A 14,895-nucleotide genomic window follows, 5' to 3' on the forward strand; every position below is an offset into this window, starting at 1 on the left:
AGTATCCTGATTTGCCGGTTAAAATTTTATCAACCAATCGTCTTTGTCCATTAGCGTAAATATTAATTAAAGAGTTTTCAAATCAACTAAATAATTAAATAGTTTTATTTAAAAAAAAAAATTTTGATAGCAAGCTGACACAGAAAATTAATAAATAATTTAAGAATAAAATAAAATAAATAAATAGAGATCTATAATCCTGTGGATAAAATAAATAAATAAATAAAAAAAAATGAGCAGTTTATATTAAATCGTAATATATATGTAGATAAAAATGAATGCGCATGCGAACCAGGATCGATAGTCTTTGTGAACGCCATTAATGAATATTGGCCGCCATTTTTGGCATTGCTGAACACGCAACTAGATAGTTCTCCTGAAACATGGCTGAATATCGGTTCTCTGTTATAGTTAAATTTTGCGTAAGGAAACGTTAATATAACATTTTGGATAAATACTATTGTGTTAAAAGATTATTAAAATGACGTCGATACATTTTGTTGTACATCCATTACCAGGCACTGATGATCAACTCAACGATAGGTAAGTTTTTTAAAGATAATATATGTGCTCGAGGAAGCAATAGGCACCTCCGTTTTTTTTTACTTACTCGCTTTAACGTATTCCTTCATTGCATACCTTTAGCTCTACCAGCTCATACTTGCACTATTCCATATTATACATGTTGAGCCATGCCATTCACCGTACTCATCATCATCGTGGTCATGCCTATCATCATCATCGTCGTCATAATCATTTTATTACCCACATTTTTTTAATTGCGACCTAACGATTCATTTTATATAAAATATCATTAGGCTTTATGGTTATTTTTTTTTTTTAATTTTTATTTTCTACTTCTTAAAATCATCATGAGATTAACTGATTTTTTTTAACAAGTGATGCAATGGGTTTTAAATTGACCTTACTATCCATGACATTCAAAATTTAATATTTATTATACAGCAATATAAATTATTATTATTATTATTAATAATAATTATAATAATAATAAAAATTAATGGCTAGTATATACATGTTTAATAAATAGTAATTAATTTTTTTTTATCAATGTCGTTAGTAGTTGGTCTTTTCTCTCGCCGATATTCACATTGATTCCCCACCTCTTTGTTCCGTATAATGTATTGTGGGTCATTTGATATCGTATATTATTCTAGACATCGTTCTTTACACTATTCTTATCCTTATTTTTTAAATTATCAATTCAAACTTAAAATTTTAAATCTTAAATACACATATGTATTTATTTACTTAACTATTTTTGTTTTTTGTCATTTTTTCTTAAACTTTAGTATCATCTGTTACAAATTTTCCATTTCTTAACACTATTTTCGTATGTATGTTAATTTATTAAATTACATTAGCTCACGATTTTCATAGTAATAGACTTGTGTGTTAATGGAAATATACGTGCATAGACATAAAACAATATATATATATATATATATATTTATGTCAATGTACATATATATGTATAGAATACAACCCATGCATTAGTTCATGTGAATAGAAGCGCAAAGGTTGAAATATTACATACGTCATCTTATCAGAGTATTTAATGGATTTCGTAAATGCTACTGATATGTTAACTACTATTAATTATTTGATTAATTATTTTCTCTATACTTTTGCCTAATTATTAAACTAACCTTATTTTTATTAATTTCCTTGTATTTAATTATTTAAATTTATTTAGTGATTAGGAATGCCAATTTATTAATTTTTTAAAAAATGATTTTATTTATAGATTAAAAGAAGTGGCTGAGAAGATTAATAGATATGGATTTGTTACACCACCGGCATTTAGTGGACTTAAAGCGTCTGTTAGACGGATTGTCGTTGGGCCATCTCATATTGCATTACTCATGGATGATAACAGAATTTGTCGTGTTGCTTTTACTGTTCTTTCAGATCGATTGGATCTTAGCAAAAATGAACCGAATCGAACGTAAGTTTTTTTTTTTAATATTTAATTATTAAATTTATTTTATCAAGAATAATTAATTAATTTATTTATTTTTTTAGTCCTAGTAAAAATCATGTTGGGAATTCAAACTCAGTACCGAGTGGCAGTGGAACTGGTGGAGGTGGTAATCGTGCGAATTTGAGATCAAGAGCAAGAATAATGCGAAGCAGTTCAGCAATACGTGGCGGGGGTGGAGGTGCTGGTAGTGGCGGAAGTGGTACCGGTGGTGGCAGCAGTAGAATAGGACCACCGGGTGTAATAATGGGCGGAGGTAGTAGCAGTAGTTCACGACCAATAGTATCAGTACCAGCACCATTTGTACCCGAAGATCTTATTTCACAAGCCCAAGTTGTACTACAGGGCAAGAGTCGTAATTTAATAATACGAGAATTACAACGTACTAATTTGGACGTTAATTTAGCTGTTAATAATTTACTATCACGTGATGATGAAGAAGGTGATGACGCTGATGATGCAGCTGACAGTTATGTACCGGAAGATCTTATTTCATTGTTGGATGGTGGATTCAGTAATGAACAATCAGTTATCATTGATGCTGATTCAATGTTTTCAGAGGATATGTTTGGTTACGGTGTTATGCGTAATCGTGGTAGCTCTTCACGACGATTGGGTATAGACCGTGAGGGAGAAAGATCAACGGAACGTGATCGTGATCGTGACAGTTTTAGTCGTTGGCGTGATCGCCAGTACTACGGGCCAAGACGATGGTTAGAAACAGCATTGAAAGATTGTTGGGAAAAAGATCCAGAGAGTAAGAAAAAAGAATTAGCATCACAGAGTCCACTATGGATATCTGAAGATTTAGAATGGTGGCACGAAAGAAGTGGTGAGCCAGCACCACGTTTTGTACAAATAGTTTCACTTTACAGTGAACTTATTGCTGTTTCTGCAACAGGACAATTATACCAATGGAGATGGGCTGATTCAGAGCCATACAGAAACGCTGAAAATCCAAATATACATCATCCTAAAACAATTTCACTGGCATTAGTTGGTGAAAAAGTTGTTAATATTTCAGCAACGGCAATACGTTGTTCAGTAAGTACTGAAAGTGGTAAAGTTGCAACTTGGCTTGATGAACTTCTTGGTCATGTTGCATCACGATTAGAACATCCAGCTCAAGCATTCACTGAATTTACTCTTGATAAAATAGTATCACTTCACACTTGTGCACTTTATACTGTCGCTAAACTCGAGAGTGGTACACTTTATTGGTGGGGTGTATTACCATTTGCGCAACGTAAAAAATTATGGGAAAAATATAAAGCTAAATCACGTAAAAATCGACCAATGACTGTCGTAACAGCTGACATAAGTTATGGAACTCACGTTTGTATGAAAAACAGTCCAATTTATCAAGCCGGAGCTATTGGATTTACAATAGCAAATGGTGTACCTAAAGTTGGACAGTTATTATCAGCAGCATGGAATTTAGATGCAACATGTCGATTTAAAATTTTACCAGCTGGTGCTTTATTGCCTAATAATGTTATTAAAACAGAAACGAACAGTAATGGTAGTGGTACCAGTACTAGTAAAAATAGTTATAAAGAAACAGCTGATAGACTTGATATGCCACCACCACCATCACCAGCATCAAGTACCTGCAGTGATACTGGTAGTATAACAACAAGTCATAAACGTCAAAAACGTATGACACCACGCAGTGAAGGTGAATCTGAAAGAAAAGATGAAGAGGATTGGCAACTCAAGGACGTCGTGTTTGTCGAGGATGTCAAAACAGTACCTATTGGTAAAGTTATCAAGGTCGATGGTTTATATGTTGCTGTTAAATTTTTTTCAAAAGATTCAAAAGAAAAAGAAAAAGAAATAAAAGAAAAAGATTTTATTACATCTGATTTTAAAGATTTGACTGCTGATGAAATGATGAAACTTATTGCTGAGTGTAGACTATTGAGAAAAGATGAAGTTCAAGTTGTTAAATCATCTGTTAATTCACGTACACCAGATTGTTTTCAACGTACACCAAGACGAGTTAATATTGCCGAGGGTGTAAGTGAAAGTATACTAACAGTATCAACAGACGGACAAGGTATTCATGCTATTGTTAAAAATGCCAATAAATTAAGTTATGTTGTTTATAATCTCAGTACTGGAAGATATGTTCAAGATTGTTATTTACCATCTGAAATAAATTCATTTCTTGGATTAGAACCACAAAATATAAGTCTTACAAGTGCCGGTGAAAATACTGAGTGTTCAATGATATTACGTGATGGCAATAATACTATTTATCCAATAGCTAAAGATTGTGCCGAGTCAATACGTGATTCAAATTGGCTTGATTTAGTACCAGTTGTGTGTATTGGCGCATCAACAATTCCAATACCCAGTTGTTCAAATTCAACAAATTTAAAAAATCAAGTTGCTGTCATTGCACTGGTATTTGATAATCTCATTGTGATGCCACGTATATTACGTTGTGATTACGAAGGCGTTAAACAAGTATTGATAAATATTGAACATGATGCTGCTAAAAGTAATAATATACAACAAATACAATCTATTTTACAAGAGCGTTGTGACGGTAATCGCAATATATTTCATGCTTGCGTAAATATGTGCTCACCAACATCGAATAAAGACAATGAACAAAATGTTGAACGTGAATTAGTAACTTGTGCTGTTGATGGCAATACAACACCAATTGAAGAACCGATACCACCACTCAGTTGGCCACCAGAGCTTGATAATACATCTGGTGAAGAAGACAGTTTACTGAGTATTGGTGCGGCAAGTATATCAATGATGAACAAATCCGTTGCAGGATCAACTACTAGCAACACATATATCACAGATTCAGCAGAACGCAGAAATAATGCACTTTTAATATTAAAATACATGTGTGAAGCTGCTGTACTTTCTCCTCATCTTAAAGAATTACTTACAGCTAAAGACGCTCAAGGACAAACTCCATTAATGCTAGCCGTATCAGTACGTGCTTATCATGCAGCACTTATACTTTTGGATACAATACAACGTGTTGGAAAAGACGCTAAAGAATGTTCGACAATGATTTTACCATCAGATGCAAGTCCAGATTTATCACCACTTTTCGTAACATGCTGCAATGATACGTGTAGTTTTACTTGGACTGGTGATGATCATATTAATCAGGATATATTTGAGTGCCGTACTTGTGGTTTAACGGGTTCATTGTGCTGTTGCACTGAATGTGCACGTGTATGTCATCGTGGTCATGATTGTAAATTAAAACGTACATCACCTACAGCTTACTGTGATTGTTGGCAAAAGTGCAAGTGTCGTGCTTTAATTGCTGGACATCAAGGCGCTCGTTATGATTTACTTTGTCGACTTGTTACAAATACTGATTTAGCAACTAAAATAAACTCACGTGGTGAATGTATACTTTTATTTTTAGTTCAAACTGTTGGACGTCAGTCTATTGAACAGAGACAATTTCGTTTAGTACCACGACAACGTTCAACATCAGCAACTCGTAAGACACCATCATCAGATGGCCATGGAGCTGATGCTAATATGCCAGATCATGATTTAGAACCACCACGTTTTTGCAGACGTGCTTTTGAACGTTTATTAAATGATTGGCCAGCAGTACAATGTATGATTATGACTGGAGTTACTGAAAATTCAAATGATCAATTATTTGGTGATGCTGGACAATCAGTACGTCAAAATGGTACAGCATTACTAGATAAATTTACTCATACATTATTGGTAAAGTGCACTGCTGAAATGTTGGATATATTATTAACAACACTTATAAGAGAATTGCAAAATGATACAATACCAGGACGTCAAGAAGAAGCAAATATTGTGGCACGTCGATTTGTAAGATCAGTTGCTAGAATATTTGTTATATTTACAATTGAAATGGCACCGAATCCAACTAAAAATCGACGAAGTGTCACTCAAGCTACACCACCATTAATTAAATGTCGTCGAGTATTTCGTGCGCTCATTAAACTTGCTGTTGAAGAATTATGCGAAACTGCTGATTCTTTAATAGCACCGGTAAGACTGGGTGTTGCCAGACCAACAGCACCATTCACACTAACTGGTTCAGCAATGGAAGTTGTTAATGGCTCGGAAGAATTATTTTCCATAGATCCGTTGATTCCACACAGTGGAGTTAGTGCACAAGTATTGGATCCAACACTTGAACAACCATCGGGTAATAATAATATTACTATATCTCGAGATGCTGTGGCGATGGATGAAACCGAAGCAGGTGAAGAAGTTCCAATGGACTTAGACGGTGACATAAGTGAACATGAAGACAATGGATTACCAGGAATACCTGGAGTACCACCGAGCCAACCAATGAGTGAAGGCGACAGTCATGCTGGTGGTGTTGGTGAAGAACAAGCTGGTGACGGTGAATCTGATACTGAGCTTGATTTGCTTGCTGAAGCTGAGACAGAGTCTGATTCAGATGACAATCATAGCAATCAAGATGCCGCTTCGGCCCAGAGAAGTGTACAAACTGGAGCAACTGCTGGATCTGACGGTGGTATAGGCTCTATTGTATTATTTCCTGAAGATGAATCTGGTGAGTCGAGTCAACAAGAGGACGATGAAAGTGAAGCCGGTGAAACTGATGAACAAGAGTCTGAAGAGTTTCCAATTGGTGAAGAACATTTAGAACGTCGCAGTGGCTCTTCAGGACATTTACCTCGTAATAATTTAGCCCCGATGTCAATGCAATGGGCAATAAGAAATAATCGTGAATTAAATACTAGAACTGCTGGATCAAGAGTTACTGGCGGTAGTAATATGATATTTATTGATCCGTCTTCATTAAGACGATCAACAGCAACTTCAGCAGTTGCTGCTGCTCAAGAACCGATTACGATGGGAACAACTGCTAGTTGTTTAGCTCGTGCATTCGGTATTGTCATAAGAATGATTGCTGATTTATTGACAATGGTGCCCAATTATAAAAATAATGCACCAGCTTTATCACGATTAATGGAAGTTACCTATCAAGATGCTGTTCATCTACAGGTACTTATTTATAATTATTTCAATCAAATAAATGTATTGACGTTCTAATTAGCAAATTGTCTAACTCCATTTTAGAAAATCCTCCATTTATGCGATAAAAAAGTTATTAAAAAATGTTGTTTTCATTTATAAATCAATTCCATATTTAGTATATGTATAATATTTTTGTCTAGGTTATTCAAATAATATTTTTTCTGAATATTACTATCTGAAAATTGCACAAAATCACCTACTAAAAAATATTAAGTTAGACAATTTGCTAATTAGATCGTCGATATATACATTAGACTGATTCAAAAAAATCGACTATTGTTTTTTTAATAAATTATACGAAAGAAATTGTTTGAGATAGTGAAAAAAAAATGCTGCCAAAATTTAAGCTCTTAACATTAATATTAACAATATCCTCATTGCAATTTTCGATTTGTCATTTAAATAACATGAGAAAATTTTTTTTTTTAAGTTTGGAATTTTATCACTCGTCAGCGAATCAGTGTATCGGAAAAATCAATAAACATTTTTGTTGGCAATTGAACACTACAAAAAAAGTCTCTTCTTATTTTTCGATAAATTTGATTTTTCAAAAGTTATTGAAACTCAATTTTCAATGCATAGTAAATTTTAGTATTATTTGACTTTTTCGATGAAACTATCAGACTTATCTTAAGGGGATACGCTACGGGACCTCCTTCTCACACGCAAAAAAATAAACGAGACTATTTTTGTACTCGTAGCGTAAATGAGAATTTTAAAATAATTATTCTCGGAGACGAATTATAATTTTTGAAAATACGAAATTTCTAGCCCTCTGTTGTTTTAAAAAACGCTAAAGACTCTATTTTAGGTTTTCAGTGTTTGTCCGTGAATTAGTTTGAATTGAAAATCGGTTATCGTTACCCCTCAAAATGGTGTAGACTTTTTTTTGTAGATCATTTCATTTCCCACAACTTATCTCTTACACAGTTTCCAAACATTAAAAAAAAATGTTCCCGTTATTTAATTAGGAAATCAACAATTGCGATGAGGCGGTTGTTAAAATTATAATATTAAGAGCTTAAATTTTAAGTATTTTTTTTTCGTCATCTTGAACAATATTTTCCGTATAATTTTTGAAAAAAAACCATAGCTGATTTTTTTGAATCAGCTAAAATATACATATATATAATGATTTATTATAATTTTTTCTTTTTTAGATGTATCTAGAGGGACATTTAAAACCTACGTGGGACTGGCTACTTGTAGTTATGGACGCAACAGAGGCACAATTAAGATTTGGTGTGTCATTAACACGAAGTGCTGATCCAACACATCCTGAACATCCTCTCAACAATGCGCCCTCATTGTCAGGCGGTAATTTTACTGGTCTATTAAATTCTGCGGCAATGTCATTAACGTTACAGGGTAACACAGGCCGTAATCAACGCACTGGTATGACTGCTAGCTCAAATATTTCCACGACTCAAGGCTCAACACGGCTTACCGTTGGCTTTACAGGAGTCGGCGAAGCTCCAAGAAATGCACGAGAACGTGAAGGTAGCCATTTTTTTTTTATTTCATTGTATTCTTAATCATTTACAATTTATAACAATATTAATATTAATAATTTTATAAAATTAATAATAAATAGGTGGAGATGCACACTGGGCAAGGCGTGAATTTTTATCATATTGTTTATCACTAATGCGAGCACACAACGGTGAACATAGAGATAGTCTACCCGTATTAGATGTATCAGCATTACGGCACGTTGCTTATGTCTTTGATGCTCTGGCTTATTACATGAGATCATTGAATGAACCTCTTGGTACACGTGGTGATAATCAAAAAGAACCAAGTATCTATTCAGCTTGGAATGATCAGGTTAATAATAAATTTAATGATTTAATTAATACACTAAAAAAAAATCGGTAGTAAATTCGAAGTGAAAATGAATTTTATTTAAATCTGAATTCCAAAAAAAAAATTCACTTCAAATACGGAGTGCAAAGTGATTTCAAAATGATGTTAATTTCAATCATAAAGAATAAAATAAATAAAAAATCATCCGCTTCGCATTCACTCCGAATTTAATTCTCGTTTAAGGTAAAAGCCCCTATACCCGCTCACTTTTCATTGGAGTGAGATTAAATCACTCAATATAAATTAATAAAAAAAATGCAAAACCATATTTTTTTTTTCAAAGTTATTTTTTTTAGTTTTAAGTATTTGAATAAAATTTTAGTTTAAAGAATAATGTTGATAATTAATTATTATTAATTTTTTAAATAAGGTCCTTGAGTGTATCTATAGTCGTTCACTAAAAGTTGTGATGTAGCATTACTCGATCAACACATGTCCCTATAGTCGCTCAAAGACAATATCAATGAAACTATGATAAGTTTATTGACTGGGAAAATAATTTATAAATTATACTACTTTATTTTTTCATAATATAAAATTTCATGAATTTTAAAAATGTATTTAATAAGATATAGTTATAACAATCCTTAAAAATTTTGACGTAACCTAAATTTAATCTAACGAATGAACGTTAAAGTAAAAAATGCTCGGCTGAGCGTGATTTTGAAAACAGTCACTTAATTTAAATTTATAATCTATTATAAAATAATTTGATACATCATATTTGAATATATTTAGATTCACAAATAATTATTCATCAATAATAATTTTTTAGTTGAAATTTTTCTTTCTAAAAATTATAAAAAACGTATTAAACAGTTAAAGTGAGCGACTAATGGTACTGAGCGAGTATAGAGGATTTTACCTTGCTAATTTTTTTCAGTCAATTCAATTTATAAATTTTTTAATATTTATATCGCAGGATGAAAATGATAATGATGAAGGAGATGAAGATATTTTACCAGCAGCACCAGCAATGGAAACAGATTCAGTAGATTATCCAGATTTATTACAAGTACCAGTGTGTGGTGCTGGAAATGCAGTAGGAAAAGGCCGAAAGCATCCATTTTTACAACGTTCAGACTCAACACTGTGTCTCGGTTGTCCAGCATTGGATCCATTTGACACAAATATAAGTGAAGCATTACCACTAGCTGATCAACCGCATTTATTACAACCGCACTCACGTCGTGAAGATTTATTTGGCGTACCTCGGCAACCAGTTGCTGGAACATCTACCGGAGTTAACAATAATTTATTTGAAGGATTACCAACAAGACTGGGCCTTTCTGCGCGCAATATTGACAGCGCAACGACTTCCTCAGTGACTCCATCATTTAGTCAAGTTATCCAAGGACCCAGTGGTAATAACAACAACAGCAACAACATCACCATTACCACTATCACCACCACTGCAACTGCGACTACTACCACCACTACAACTAGCACTACTATCAACAGCATAATTAATAATATTAATAATAGTAACAGTAATAGCAATAGTAGTACTAGTAGTTGTAATAGCAGTAATTCTTCATCAGGAATTACAATGGAAAATAAACGTAGTAATAATTTGTTGTCAACGAGCGAACCAGGATGCAGTAAACAATTGGAAAAACAAAAATTATTTAGTCAAACAATTAATACTTCTGTAACAGCAACAGCAACTGTCAGTAATGACAATAATTCAATGCCTATTATAACAAATGAACAAATAGATCGTGCGCCAATAATAGTATCACCTAATAGTCAGAACGATAATAATACAACAAATAGTAAAGGAAAAGAAATATGTAAGACTGGCAGAAGTGTTATAGTTAGAGCTGGTACAGTTAATGATTCAAATGTTAATAATAAAATAAATGCATCTGATGTATTGGTTATACCAACAGTTGAAGCGCAAAATGGTGCTGAAGAAGTCGATCCAGCGGCAACTAGTCAAGAAATATCAGCACACGAGACTGTTGAAACAAGCCCTATTGAATCTGCCCGTGCAGTATCGACTATTGGAACAAATATTTCACATAATATACTATTAGGCCGTTGGAGATTGTCACTTGATTTATTTGGACGTGTATTTATGGAAGATGTTGGACTTGAAGCTGGTTCAGTTGTGTCTGAGTTGGGTGGATTTCCAGTAAAAGAAGCCAAGTTTCGTCGTGACATGGAAAAATTAAGAAATTCACAGCAAAAAGACATAACTTTATCTAAGGTTTGTAGTGTCTGATTGATGTAATTACCCAGTACAATGTATTATTTTTTTTTTTTTTTATTTTGTTTTATAGGTTGAACGTGACAGAACGCAATTGTTAGTTCAGACGATGAAAGAATTAAATACGCAATACAATTTGTACAATAGAAGAGCATCAAGTACTCCACCATTAGCTGTCAATCGTGTCAAAGTTACTTTTAAAGATGAACCTGGAGAAGGTTCTGGTGTTGCAAGGAGTTTTTACACTGCTATTGCTGAGGCACTTTTAGCTAATGATAAACTTCCTAATTTGGAAGCTGCACAAGTTGGATCTAAATATTCACAGTATAATGTCTTACAAAAATTAAAAAGTCGTGACAGAGATCCACATTTACGACGACAAGTAAATAAAAATTATTATATATTTTTATTTATTAAATACTACTGCTGTGGTATAAATTTTTAATAATAATATTTTTATTACTTGCAGAATCCAAGATCATCTGGAAAATATCGAGAAACACGAAGACAATTATCATTTGAAGCCCGTTCTTTCCATCCTACATTCCCGACAGAGGGAGCGAGCGGCTCTGGTGGTGCGGGAGGATCGTCATCAAGCAGCAATGCAATACCTGTAGCTCATGGTTACAACGATCATTTAACAACCCACCAACAAAATCTTGGTGATCGATTATATCCAAAAGTTCATGCATTGAGACCAGCACTCGCTGAAAAAATAACGGGGATGTTACTTGAATTAACTCCAGCTCAATTGCTGATGCTGTTGGCTTCTGAAGAATCACTGCAGCAAAAAGTTGAAGAAGCTTGCGAGCTTATACACAGCCACAATCAAGATTTAGCCAGTGAAGCACTTCTTGATCTTGACGTATTCAGTTTAACTGAACGATGTGGTGCTAATAAGAAAAAAATGGATAGCAGCATTTTAGATGATACTGAGGACAATGCTCCATTATTTTATTCACCAGGTAAACGTGGATTTTATACACCACGACAAGGACGAGCTAGTTATGAACGTCTTAATGCATTCAGAAATGTCGGCAGGTACGTGAAGAAAAACAATTTTTTTTTTTATTATTAAGGACATTTTCAGACAGTGCCCCCCCCCTGCTTTTTAAAAATATTCAATGGCCTTAAACTGTCATTAGGGACAAGATTTTTACCTTAATTTCGAAATAAATGGTGCAATTGTTTTATATTACGGCGAAAATATTGGTCTTATAAAAAAAGTTTTCAAACAAAAGTTGTAGGTAATGTAATTTTCTAAAAAAAAATGTTCCTTATGATTTTTTTATTTGACCAATATTTTCACCGTAATTCCAAAATTAAGATTCATAATAAACGATGAAAATTTTTGATAATTATAAAAATCTCAATTTCGAAATTACGGCTTTCTTATTTATTAGTCATATGAAAAAATTACAAGAGACATTTTTTTTATAAAATTAAATTTTGAACAACTTTTATTTAAAAATCTTTTTAATAAGATCAATATTTCCGCCGTAATATCAAAACTTTGACAGCGTTAATTATTGTTATTTTTAAATCAAAGCAAAAATCCTGTCCCCAGTCATAACAATATTCCAATTTAATTAATTAATTTTAAAAACGAATTTTAGCTTCAAAACTTTGGCATTCAAAATTATAATGTTGACATAAAGATTTTGATGAAATTTATTTAACTCCTAATTGACATCAACTGTAAATAATTTTTTTTTAAATTTACGTCTCGACAAAATTGTAACTGCATTGCCCCGTTTTCAATTAATGATTTAACTTTTTTTTAATTAATTATTAAAATTTTAATACGGTTATTACAAATGAAAGTCATTAAATATTTTTAAAAAGTGGGAGATACTGTCTGAGAATAGTCTTAACAGTAATAATTATCGTGATAAAAAATATAAATAATTAATAATTTATTAAAATATTTCAGACTTATAGGTTTATGTCTATTACAAAATGAATTATGTCCTATATTCTTAAATCGTCATGTTATTAAATATATACTATCAAGACCAATACGTTTCCACGATTTGGCATTCTTTGACAGTGTTATTTATGAAAGTTTACGACAATTGGTGGTTGACGCAGAGACTAAAGACAGCAATAGTTTATTTTCTGCACTGGATTTGACATTCAGGTATTTTATTATTATTATTATTATTATTATTATTATTATTATTATTATTATTATTATTAAAACATATTTTTATAAATAGTAAGTGAATAATTAATTACCCAATACATATTTTTTTTTTTGTTTCTATATGCAGTATTGACTTGTGTCCCGAAGAAGGTGGTGGCTCTATCGATCTTGTGGCCAGCGGGCGAGACCTCGAAGTAACGGCAACTAATGTCTACGATTACGTACGACGTTACGCAGAAGTTCGTATGATAAAAGTTCAGGAGAAAGCTCTTGAAGCAATGCGCGAAGGTGTATTTGATGTATTACCGGAAGGAGCATTAGATGGTTTAACATCTGAAGATTTGAGGCTTTTATTGAACGGCGTTGGTGATATCAATGTGTCTGTTCTTATTTCTTATACATCATTTAATGATGAATCTGGTGAATCGATGGAGAGACTCGTTAAATTTAAACGATGGCTATGGTCTATTGTCGAAAAAATGTCACATGTTGAACGACAGGATTTGGTAATTTTATTTTTCATTATATAAATAATAAAAAATTATGATCATAAATTAAAATAAAAAATTTATTAGGGCATTCTCAGACAGTACCCCCCACTTTTTTAAAAATTTCAATGGCTTTCAACTGTCATAACCGTATTGAAATTTTATTAATTAGTTAAAAAAAAATTAAAACCTTCATTGAAAAAAGGAGAACGTAGTCGTAATTTCACCGAAGTATAGAATTTAAACAAAATTGTTTGCAATTGATATCAATTAGGAGTTAAACGAAATTTGTTGAATAAATCTTAGCTTATAAAATTTGAAAATTATTTTACAAATTTCGTTTAGCTTCCAATTGATATCAACTGCGAGTAATTTTTTTTTAAATCTATATCTTAGGGAAATTACGACTACGTTCTCCCTTTTTCAATCAAGGTTTTAATTTTTTTTCAATTAATTAATTGATATAATTTTAATACGGTGATGACAGTTAAAAGCTATTAAAATTTTTTAAAAAGTGGGAGGCACTGTCTGAGTATAGTCTTAATTTAAAATTTTTTTTGTATTTTAGGTTTACTTCTGGACAGGATCACCAGCATTACCAGCAAGTGAAGATGGGTTTCAACCAATGCCTAGTGTAACAATAAGACCCGCAGATGATGCTCATTTACCAACAGCAAATACATGTATTTCACGTTTATACGTTCCACTGTACAGCTCACGTCATGTGTTACGCCACAAGTTACTACTTGCTATAAAAACTAAAAATTTTGGATTCGTATGAAGCGTCTTCGTGGTGGTCGCATGCCCGACCAAAAATAATAAAATACCCTTAAACTATCCCGACATCTCCATTGTCATCATCATCATCAATCTCATCACCATCATCAATCTCATCACCATTTAATACCACCATCACCGCCACCATCATCTTCGTCGTAATTATTATTATTATAATTATAATTATTATTATTATCATCATCCTGTCAAGATCACCCGCGTGGATGACCCATTAACGATTAATTCGTAATGATATAATAAGGAATAAAATAAAAAGTTATACGTTGTTATGTTTTCTTTCTCTTCCTAGAAAAAAAGAAGTTTATAACATTTATAAATTTATAAGGTGTAATTA

At 32.5% G+C, this 14,895-nt stretch overlaps 1 protein-coding gene across 1 annotated transcript; it reads left to right on the forward strand.

Annotated features, from left to right (window-relative positions):
- The first annotated feature begins 316 nt into the window (after positions 1 to 316).
- On the forward strand, positions 317 to 14,826 carry LOC103579739 (E3 ubiquitin-protein ligase UBR5). The gene is made up of 11 exons (XM_014443733.2): positions 317 to 543; positions 1,769 to 1,969; positions 2,047 to 7,018; positions 8,212 to 8,551; positions 8,646 to 8,878; positions 9,840 to 11,129; positions 11,203 to 11,511; positions 11,599 to 12,170; positions 13,063 to 13,269; positions 13,403 to 13,781; positions 14,332 to 14,826. The coding sequence occupies exons 1-11, from the start codon at positions 482 to 484 to the stop codon at positions 14,542 to 14,544; spliced, it is 8,778 nt and encodes a 2,925-aa protein (XP_014299219.1). The 5' UTR covers positions 317 to 481; the 3' UTR covers positions 14,545 to 14,826.
- Positions 14,827 to 14,895: the final 69 nt, after the last annotated feature.

The sequence above is a fragment of the Microplitis demolitor genome, chromosome 4 (genome assembly GCF_026212275.2).
Source record: "Microplitis demolitor isolate Queensland-Clemson2020A chromosome 4, iyMicDemo2.1a, whole genome shotgun sequence".
Taxonomy (NCBI): Eukaryota; Metazoa; Arthropoda; class Insecta; order Hymenoptera; family Braconidae; genus Microplitis; species Microplitis demolitor.

Bases quoted from the DNA above. Each gene is read 5' to 3' on its own strand.
- LOC103579739 (XM_014443733.2), top strand. From the start codon at position 482: ATGACGTCGATACATTTTGTTGTACATCCATTACCAGGCACTGATGAT. The intron at 8,879-9,839 runs GTTAATAATAAA...TTTATATCGCAG, and splicing joins ATTCAGCTTGGAATGATCAG to GATGAAAATGATAATGATGA. The intron at 13,782-14,331 runs GTAATTTTATTT...TTTGTATTTTAG, and splicing joins ATGTTGAACGACAGGATTTG to GTTTACTTCTGGACAGGATC.